Source organism: Chinchilla lanigera, unplaced genomic scaffold (assembly GCF_000276665.1).
Source record: "Chinchilla lanigera isolate Chin_1 unplaced genomic scaffold, ChiLan1.0 scaffold00163, whole genome shotgun sequence".
Lineage (NCBI taxonomy): Eukaryota > Metazoa > Chordata > Mammalia > Rodentia > Chinchillidae > Chinchilla > Chinchilla lanigera.
The window spans coordinates 111,889-121,509 of record NW_004955564.1 but is presented as its reverse complement, the minus strand read 5'-3'; the positions used below and the strand labels follow the sequence as shown (position 1 = coordinate 121,509).

General features: G+C 55.7%; 1 protein-coding gene across 2 annotated transcripts; it reads left to right on the top strand.

Annotated features, from left to right (window-relative positions):
- Positions 1-1,426: 1,426 nt before the first annotated feature.
- Positions 1,427-7,567, top strand: Adad2 (adenosine deaminase domain containing 2). Of its 2 annotated transcripts, none has more exons than XM_013509204.1 (11): positions 1,427-1,501; positions 1,783-2,689; positions 5,048-5,218; positions 5,497-5,541; positions 5,628-5,753; positions 5,841-5,991; positions 6,074-6,241; positions 6,326-6,555; positions 6,641-6,884; positions 7,112-7,232; positions 7,317-7,567. In XM_013509204.1, the coding sequence occupies exons 2-11, from the start codon at positions 2,227-2,229 to the stop codon at positions 7,419-7,421; spliced, it is 1,824 nt and encodes a 607-aa protein (XP_013364658.1). In that variant the 5' UTR covers positions 1,427-1,501; positions 1,783-2,226; the 3' UTR covers positions 7,422-7,567. The 2 variants fall into 2 exon arrangements, with proteins under 2 accessions (XP_013364658.1, XP_005413276.1); XM_005413219.2 differs by having other exon boundaries at positions 1,441-1,501; positions 5,048-5,188.
- Positions 7,568-9,621: the final 2,054 nt, after the last annotated feature.

Below are 9,621 nucleotides of genomic sequence, written 5' to 3'. Positions count from 1 at the left end.
ATTCTCCACCTTCTGCTTCTGGAGGAGCTGGGACTTAGAGGTGTGCCCCACCGTGTCCAGGACGAGGGCCATGCTTTATGAAGCATTGTGGCTGTCATAATCACAAATCTTACCATTGTCCTAGCCCAGGAGCTCTCTAACTTGTGTGCACCTGAGTCAATGGGAGGGCTTGTTAGGACAGTTTGCTGAGCCCCACGGCAGAGTTTTTGATTCAGTAAGTCTGGGATGTGGCTCAATTATTTGCATTTTTAACAAGTTCCCAGGTGAAACTGATGCTGCAGAGCCTACACTTTGAGAAGCACTGCTTTAGAGAATCAATCTGCAGATTCTCAGCTTCTGTCTCTGTATAATTTCTATTGGGGATGTGTTTGGAATCTGATGATCCTTTCCCATCTTCCCTCTCCCAGTTACTCTCTTCCCACTGTGGAGTCTTGGCCTCGGACAGTGCTGAACAAGAGCGTGATGCTAAAGAGTAGACCTCATATGAGAGAGAACCCCTGTAAGACTAAGTAAAGCAAGTTCACTGAGAAAAAACTAGAAGGGTGCAGGAGGGGTATTTTGGGGGTTGACTATTGTTTCTTCAACAGAGTGCCGGATACATGGTTGTGTGCTGCGTGTGAAAATTCAGTGAATGACCTGTACACGGAGATATGTTATACTTGCATTAAAAGTCTTTTCAAGAGAGAAAAGAAAAGAAGAAAATACTACTGGCCCTGATGCCTCCTCCCATCAAGACTTTGAATTCTTTGTTAGGCTATGGATTTTTAGCCACTACCTTAGAATTGAGAAGTCTCCCTATCAGGGCAGGAAGTCTGTCTGGAGAGGTCCCTATTGTAGCCTAACAACTAGAAGAGCAAATCCTCTTTAAATATTGAATCAGTGAAAGAGGGAATGAAATGAAGTGGTTTTCCTGGGAAAATGTCAACATATTTGTTTAAAGTGAAAGGTGAAGTCAGACTTTCTGAGAAGAAGTAGATCTGATTTAGCTGATTAGTTTGACTCAGGGTGAGCTTTGCCATTCAGTTATCTGGGGCTGCATTTTTCATAGATGGAAGAGCTAAGATGGCATCTCCATGGTTTGGATAAAAATGTATTTAAAGGATGATTGTAACACAGAAGTCAGAAATGACATCTTTGTAACTATTTATACTTGTGATGAAAGAACCAGGGTCCAAAAAAAAAAAAAAAGAATCAGGGTCCACAGGGTTTCACAATTATTTTACGGTGTATGTGTGCAGAACCGGAGGGACACTTAAACCAGCTTCCTGTAGCTGCTGTAACAAGTTACCACAAATCTAATGGCTTAAGACAACACAAGATCTTACACCTCTGTAGGTCAGATGTTTAACATAGGTAACCCTGGGCTCAAGTTAAGGTGTCAGCAGGGCTGTGCCGCCTCTGGAAGCACTAAGGGGAGAATTCATTGCTTTTTTTTTCCAGTTCCTGGAAGCTGTCTGCATTCCTTGGCTCAGGCCTCCTTCCCTCTTCAAAGCCAGCACCGGTCAGTCACGTCTTCCTCACGACGCCATCTCTGTGGCTGTCACTCTTCCCTATTCAAGGACCCTTATGATTACATTGGATCCACCCAGATAATCCCATACCCTCTTGGTTATGGCTTGTATCGAGACGCCCCCACCCCCGCCCCGCCCGAAGCCTCATACACTCCTAGGTGGAGCTTTGGGAGAGCAAGTTTTTGGTTAGCATGCACTTCTTTTTAGCTTAAGAAAGGCCTGAGGTGACGTTTTGAAATGTGGATGCTAATAATTTGGTGGACTGTTTCAGGGTGCACAGTCGCCTTTAGTGGACAAGGACCCCGTCTCAGGAGGTGAAGTGGCTAGGAAGGACGTTTGAAGCTGTGCTGGGGCAGGAGCCCGGGTGTGAAGGTCACGGAGCGTCGTCTCTGTTCTTCCTTTGTCCACCCACAGTTGAAGACGTTGGTGTATAACCCCTCCACCCTGCTCCCACAGCCCCGCCCCGCAGTGGGAAGTTGGCTGAGGGGGGGGCTGCTTGACCCCCTCTCGGCCCCGCCCCCTCCCGCACTTTGGCCTTCCCATTGGCCAGTCGTACTATCCCCACCCCCGCTCTGTGCACCCTCATTGGCCAGAGCTAGGCAGAGGCGGAGCTTGCTGTCTGGCATGTGCTGGCCGCGCGGGAGCGGCCAGCGTGTAAAAACCCCAGGGTGGCGGTGATCAGGTCTACTGCAGTTAGCGGCCCTCGCTTCCAGCAATGGCTTCGCAGGCCTGCGCGGCTCCCGGCGCCGAGGACTGTGGCCGCAGGAAGCCCCGCCTGGCAGCATCTCTGCAGATCAACCCTGCGCCCAGCACCTGGCGGCCCTCGGCCAACCCGGATCCCGACGCCTGGGGACCCCTGCCCGGTCCCGAGGCAGAGGGCGACGCGCAGCGGCCCCAGGCCTCCGCTGTGGCAGCGGGGGACTGTGGGCCCAGGGCCGGGGCCGAGGGCAGTGGGGAGCACGGGGACGCACAGGCTGGGGAGGACTCGGGAGGCTGGCTGGGGATGGCCCCGAGGGCGTCCGTGCCACCCACAGGGCCCGCAGGGGACCTCCCAAAGGTGGCCAGACAACTGAGACTGCCACCCGCGGACCCGCCACCCGGCCAGGCCGTGGCCTTGCTGGCACAGTACGCAGCAGGGCTGGGCGCCGCCCTGACCTTCCGTGAGGACCCGGCAGCAGGTGAGGTGGGGACAGGGATGGGGAAGGGAGGGGCAACATCTCCAGCTGGGGTCCAGGGCCCTTGGGTGACCTGCTGGCTCCAGGGGCCACAAGAGAGGGATGGGGAGCTTGGCTTGAGCCTGGGACCTCCAGGAAGACCCTGGGGTCACAGGGCCCACCAGACATCTTTCAGGGTCAGATGTGGCTGGAAACTAGGTGAACATTATCTCCACCCAATCCTTTTTTCTTAAGACTCAGGATCTTGCTATATAGTTTAGGGTGGCTTTGAATTCATTTTGTAGCCTTGGCTGGTCTCAAACTTGCATGGATCCTCCTGCCTCAGCCTCTTGAGTGGTGGGCTTATAGGTGTCCAACAGCTAACATCTGCACACTGTTTTATTTATTTATGTATTTATTTATTTTTTTGGTTCTGGGAATCAAACTCACGACCTTGCGCTTGCCAGGCAGGCGCTGTGCCATTGAGCTAAATCCCCAGGCCCCTGCACACTGTTTTAAAGGTCCAGCGATATGCAATTACCATTGCCACACCAGTATAGGGGATTCCTCAATGAGGCCTGACCTACAGATATTCCAAACAATTTGGTAAGGGCAATACTATACTGTACACACAGCGCAGGTATAATCATGATCAGTCCTCTTCTCTTCTTGAATACACCCTCCAGCCCTCCAACTCCAAGTTCCAGTGTGCAAGTTAATTTCAGACACCATGCTCCTTACCATGAGACATGTTAGTGCATGTTTCTTATGGACATGCTACAGAACTTAGTACAAAGATCAACTGATGGGAGTTTAATAAATGCGACTCATGTTGCCACCCATATACACTCCTTCTATTTCCCTTTCTCTTGTTTTCCTTTCCCTGTTGTCACTGTTTTGCAGTACTGAGGATTGATCCCTGGGCCTTCACACTGAGCTCCATGCCCAGCCTTTTTAAAATTTTATTTGAGACAGCCTCTTGCTAAGTCACTAAGTTGTCCGGGCTGGGCTCAGATTTATGATCCTCCTGCTTCAGCCTCTCAGAGTGCTGGGATTCCAGGTTTGTGCCACCATACCCAGTGTCATGTTCACATTTTGCCTGTTTGTCCCAGCAATGCCCTTGTGGCCACGTCACCCCTTTCGCAGTACGACATAATACGCTTGGCCATCACGCTTCTTGAATCTTTTTATCTAAGGCAGTTGTTCCCGCTTTTGTTTTGCATGATCTTGATTTTGTAATTTTAATTTTTAATAGTGCTATGTGTTTGCAGTACATAACGACTGCTCCATCCATCATGGGGAGCTGATACATGTGCATAACACACCTTAATTCTTTTTACCTCCTCTTTCCCTGCCCTGCCCTCCATCTCCCCTTCCTCCATCTCTCGGTGACCTTGACCTTGATGTTGTTTGAAGCATAATGGCCAGTGGTCTTGTTGACTGTCTTTCAGCTTGGATGTCTGTTTTCTTAGGATCAGCCCAGTCTGTGCAGTGTAAGGGTGACATCACATCCTCAGCAGCTCGCCCAGCAGGGGTCTCGTGCCCTCAGTGCATCCTTCACATGGCAGTGTCAGTCATGAGGGTGGGGTGGCATCTGCCAGGTGCCTTTGCTTTCCTGTTTGTGCTTAATAAGTCATCTGAAGGGAAGCATCTGGAGCCGTGTAAATATCCTGTCCCCTAGCACAGTTTCTGTGTGGTTTTAGCATCCAGACACAATCATGCTGCTTCGGTGGCTGTCACACGGTGGTTTTCTAGTGACAACATTCTTTCTGCGTTCATCTGTGCTGTACTTGCTGTTTTTGACACCTTGTGGGTTGGTGCATCTCAGTACCAAGCAAGGGTGCCGAGGTGGGTCCCCTTCCTAAGGCCAGGCCCCTGGAGGGACAGTTTAGCAGCAAGTACTATGAGCTGATAAAAGGTCTTGCCCTTTGACCAGGTGACCCCAGTTCTAGGATTTTCATCTGTCTTTGTCCTGTTATAAGCAATACATGAAATGATGGTGTTGGAGAGAAAAATCGTCCCAATTTGGGATCCCCAAGGAGAAAAAAAAGAAAAGGATGTGCCTGGCATCAGGCAACAAGCCATCTGGGTGCTCAGGGGCTCTGGTCCTGAGACAGGCGCCGCATAGGCTCCTGAGGTGGACCTGGATTTGGATCCTAGCCCCGCCTGAGGCAAACTGCTTGCCTTCCTGTACCTCTCTGTACAGTGGAGTCACAGTGGCTGCTGCCCACAGCGTCCCCAGTGAGGGAGGGTTGGTCCTTATTGGGTTGTCCTGAGGTAGGTGTCAGGAAGTAGCCTAGGCATAAGTGGCCATGGGTCCCTTGGGGCTGGGCATGGCTGCCCCTCCTAAAAGGGCTCTTCCCTCACACCTTCCTTCCCCAGGTCCTGGCTCCCCCTTCTCTATGTGCGCAGAGCTGGATGGGGTGGTGTGCCCTGCAGGTACAGCAAACTCTAAAGCAGAGGCCAAACAGCAGGCGGCACTCTCTGCCCTGTGCTACATCCGGAGCCAGCTGGAGAGCCCAGGTGACCCAGCCACTGGGCAGGAGGCACAAGGTCTCAGAGGGAGGCTGAAATGGCCCTGGGCTGTGTGTAGGGGGCAGGAGGCTACCAGGACCACACCCAGCATCCATGGCTGGGGAAATGGGCTGACTCCTGAGGTGGGGTCCTCAGAATCCCACCCACAGGGGGGCCAGCACCACAAGTGAATAGAGCAGCTTGGGGATCTTTCTGTCTGGAAGCTGGCAGCTTACCTCCTCTTCTCCTTGGCTTCCTGAAGGACGGAAGGTCAACCCAGCACCCATGACAACCAGCTCCCCTTGCCTCTCTTTCAGAGACCCCTGAGACCCCCCACCAGCCCGCACTCACCCCAAGCATAGGTAGGTTGGTTCTTGGCCCAAGCCCTGGATGCGGGGCAGCAGGCAAGACCTGTGGGCCCCACCGCTGCCCTCTGGCCCTTGTGCAGAGAACATCCTGCCCCACGAGCAGCGCTGCGCTGCTGTGGTCAGTGCCGGCTTGGACCGTCTGCTGGGCGAGGACTCGCCCTACTGGGCCTGCATGGGGACAGTGGCTGCGGTCGTCCTGGAGCGCGGTAGGGCTCTCCCTGTCCCCTGCTCCACCTTGGCAGGCCCCACTGGGCCCCCTGCTCTGGGCTGAGCCTGCTCTCCTCCCTGCACAGAGGTCCCGGGTGCCAAGGGCCCCACCAAGGAGATCTATCAGTTGGTGGCGCTGGGAACGGGCAGTGGCACCTGTGCCAGCTGGCTGGAGTTCTCAGGCCGGCAGCTGCACGACTGTCATGGTCTGGTCATTGCCCGCCGGGCCCTGATGAGGTGAGGGCAGGTGGGGAGGACTCTGCTGCAGCCCCAGTGGGACAGTGGTCCCAGCTGGCCCTCTGCCTGTCTGTCACTCCAGGTTCTTCTTCCGGCAGCTGCTGCTGGCTACAAAGGGGGGCCCCAAGGGCAAGGAACAGTCTGTGTTGGTCCCCCAGCCTGGGCCTGGCCCCCCCTTTGCCCTCAAGCCCCGGATTTTCCTGCACCTCTACGTCAGCAACACCCCCAAAGGAGCGGCCCACGACATCTAGTATGTGGAGTCCCCAAGGCTGGGGGTCCCCCTGCTTGACTGTCTGAGAAACCATGGTCAGAATATGCTCTGTCCCCTCTGCAGCCTCCCGCTGTCCTCGGAAGATGGCCTTCTGCTCAGCTCCTCCTTCCGCCTGCAGGCTCACATCTGCGGGCAGTTGAAGCCGGTGTCCTATGTGGCACACACGCTTCGCGACACCCATGTGGGCTGCCTGTCAGTCAGCGACAAGCTGGCACGCTGGGCGGTGCTGGGGCTGGGTGGTGCCCTGCTGGCCCACTTCCTGCCGCCGCTCTATGCAACCAGCCTCATTCTGGGTGAGGGGCAGGCAGCGCACCAGGGCAGAGCGGGCCCTAGGGGTTTGGGGGTGGTGCTGACTGTGTCCTGCACCTCTGTCCCCAGCTGACACCTGCCACGACCCTCCAACTCTAAGCAGGGCCATTCACAACCGGCCCAACCTAGACAGCACCTTGGGGTCGTGCCTGCCGCCTCCCTACGTCCGCACCACCCTGCACCTGTTTTCAGGGCCCTCTGTGGCCCCCTCCAGCCCTGACCCCAATACCTGCCACGACCTCAGCCTTAACTGGAGCCTGGGGGACCCCGACGTGGAAGTTGTGGATGTGGCCAGTGGTCGCGTGAAGGCTGAGTGAGAAGGGCCCCGTGGAGCTGTGTTGAGGGAGCCCTGGGGTGCGGGGTGCCCTTTTCCTGCCTGGGGAAGGGGTGAGGGCATGCGTAGCTCTCGCCTTGGCTCAGCCCCACCCAGATGGTGGCAGGGCCAGCACCTTGTGACCTGCCAGTGCCGTCACATGATGAGTGTGAAGAGTGGGCCAGACCCGCTGCTGTGCTCTCCTTCACCTCACATGTCTCTCTCAGGGCCGCCCCTGGGCCTCCTTCCCGCCTTTGCAAGGCCGCCTTCCTTCGGGCCTTCCGCCAGACCGCCACTGCTCTGGGCAAGCCCCACCTCCTGGCCCTGAAGACCTATGAGGCTGCCAAGGTGGGCCCTCCCCGTGCCCCTTGCCCCAGGCTTCCTATGCCCCCACAAACACCCTCTCACCTCTCCTGCCCTCTCTCCACCTAGGCTGGGCCCTACCAGGAGGCTCGCCAGCAGCTGTCTCTCCTCCTGGACCGGCAAGGCCTGGGTTCTTGGCCCTCCAAGCCGCTGGTGGGCAAATTCAGGAGCTGAGATCCTTGAAGAGCCATATCCCCGGGGAGGGCCCTTTGGGAGCAGGGAGGGCATGGGGGTATGCGGGATGAACTGGGGCAAGCCCGCGGTGGGGGTTGGGGGATGCTGCCCATTTGGGCTTGAATAAAGAAGTGGTTTGTGGGGTTTCTCGGGGTGTGTGTGTGTGTGTGTTGGGGGTAGCCAGAGGCCAGCTGGTTTGGCAGGAGAGCCTTTCACTCCTCTTTGAGAACCCTGTGTCTGCTGGGCTCTCACCTGGGTCTGCCGCTCACACAGTCACAGCGTTGTCGCAGGCACCGGCGGCTTGGAGGAAGCTGGTTCCCCTGCCCTTGGCCTGTGTGCGGGGGGCCGTGGTGGGGCCCTGGCTGCTGCCGGCCGCATAGATGCAGGGCCACTTGCTGTGGAGGTTCCAATTCCTTCCTTTCCAGGGCTTGGATGAGGGCAGCAGCCAGGGCCACAGAGGCCCCTTGTGGCTTACTGAGGAAGCACTGTGGGTCTGAGCAGCCCCGGGCTGAAGGGTGCAGGCTGGGCAGTGGCCTCGGCAGGTCTTGCTATAGACTACCCAGCTGTGGGAACTGGGAAAGTCCTTGGCTTCCAGAGCCTGCTTGCTCCCCTCCGGGGAGGGACAGTGCTGCTCCAGCTCCAGCTGTGTACTTCTTCCTCCCTGCCCTGTGGGGCCTGGCAAGCCAGCAAGGTGCTGGGCAGGGTGCAGCCCTAGCGAGGGAGAGAAGAGGGTGCCTAGTGTAGGTGCGTGTGCGCACAGTTCGGCAAGCCCGTAACCCTGCCGCTGGAGCACAGTCCCTGGCCCTGGCCCTGGGGGTAGTTGAAAACCATGGCCAGCCCCAAGCCCCAGCTTTACAGTCTAAGGCTTCCTGATCCCCAGCAGTTTCAGCGTTCCGAAGCATATGGTACGGTCTGAGACGGCCTGGGAAAGTTGGCTGAGGCTGGCGTGGGGACTAATACCACGGGTCAGCATGGCTAAGCCGAGGGCTGCTCGCAGCGCTTCACATCCAGGTGGGCCTAGGAGGGTTTCTGGGAGACAGCAGCATGTGCATGGGCAGACAGGGTGAGGAAGACAGCCGTCCCCAATGCCACCAACACCATGAGACCCACCGAGAGCTGGAATAGAACAAAAGGCTGAGGAAATCTTGGCCCATCTCTGTTGCTGGGGTATCTATCTACTCCTGGCCCTAGACATCAGTTCCTGGTACTTGGGTCTTCAGACTGGAACCAGAACACTGACCACTGGCACCTGGGGCCTCAGGCCTTTGGGTTAGGGCTAAGATGATATGACCAGCCTGTTCAGCCCACAAGGCATGGGGCTCCTCAGCCTCCACAATGGCGTGAGCTGGTCCCTCATAATAAATCTTTCTGTGAATCTCTGTGCATCTTACTGGTTTTGTTTCTGTAGAGAACCTTAACTAAGATAGACAGCTCCCTCAGAGCTGTCAGGTGAGTGTTCTGGTTCCAGTCTGGTTCCAGTTCTGGTCAGGCCTGATGTGGAGCCCAGGGTTGGGTCCCCTCCCTCCAGCCTGTCCCTGCCACTGGCTGTGGCCAGCCACTTAGCCTCCAGGCACATGGTGGACTCATCTAGAGAAACATGGTGCCTGTGTATCCACAGGTCCTGTGTCCACAGAATCAACCAAAAGCTACACTGGAAATACTCAGAAAAAGTGTATTGGTATGAACTGCATGTATACAGACTTTTTCCTGTCAGTACAGTATGCTAACTATACTTGAGTAATTTTGGGATGATGTAAAGTATTTGAGAATGGCTAGGGTATATAGCTCAGTGACAGCATTTGCTTAGAGTGTGTAAGAGCCTAGTTCCACCCCCAGCACATCAACACAACAACAAAAATACAGGAAAACCAGGAGGATGTGCAGGAGCTATTGGAACACAGCAACATTTTATGTAAGGCACTTGAAATCCTCAGGCTTTGGTATTCTCCAGGGTCTTAGGCCCCATCCTTGGTGGCACTGGGAGAGGCCGAATCCGAGGCCCCTTCTGGCAGCACTGCAGTCGCTGCCATGTGGGTTGTATCTGTTAGCTTTCCCATTGCTGGTACAAAATACCAGACACCCATACCTTGGAGCGGGAGCGGTTTCACTAGGCTCACAGTTTTAGGGGGTCTCAGTCCATGGTTGGCTGGTTCCACAGCAGGACTGTCATGGCGGAAGGGTGTGGTAAAGGAAATTTGTT

Excerpts from the sequence above, each read along its gene's own strand:
- Adad2 (XM_013509204.1), top strand. The coding sequence starts at position 2,227 with ATGGCTTCGCAGGCCTGCGCGGCTCCCGGCGCCGAGGACTGTGGCCGC. Across the intron at positions 2,690-5,047 it reads CCGTGAGGACCCGGCAGCAG|GTCCTGGCTCCCCCTTCTCT; the intron begins GTGAGGTGGGGA and ends TTCCTTCCCCAG. Across the intron at positions 6,885-7,111 it reads AGTGGTCGCGTGAAGGCTGA|GGCCGCCCCTGGGCCTCCTT; the intron begins GTGAGAAGGGCC and ends TGTCTCTCTCAG.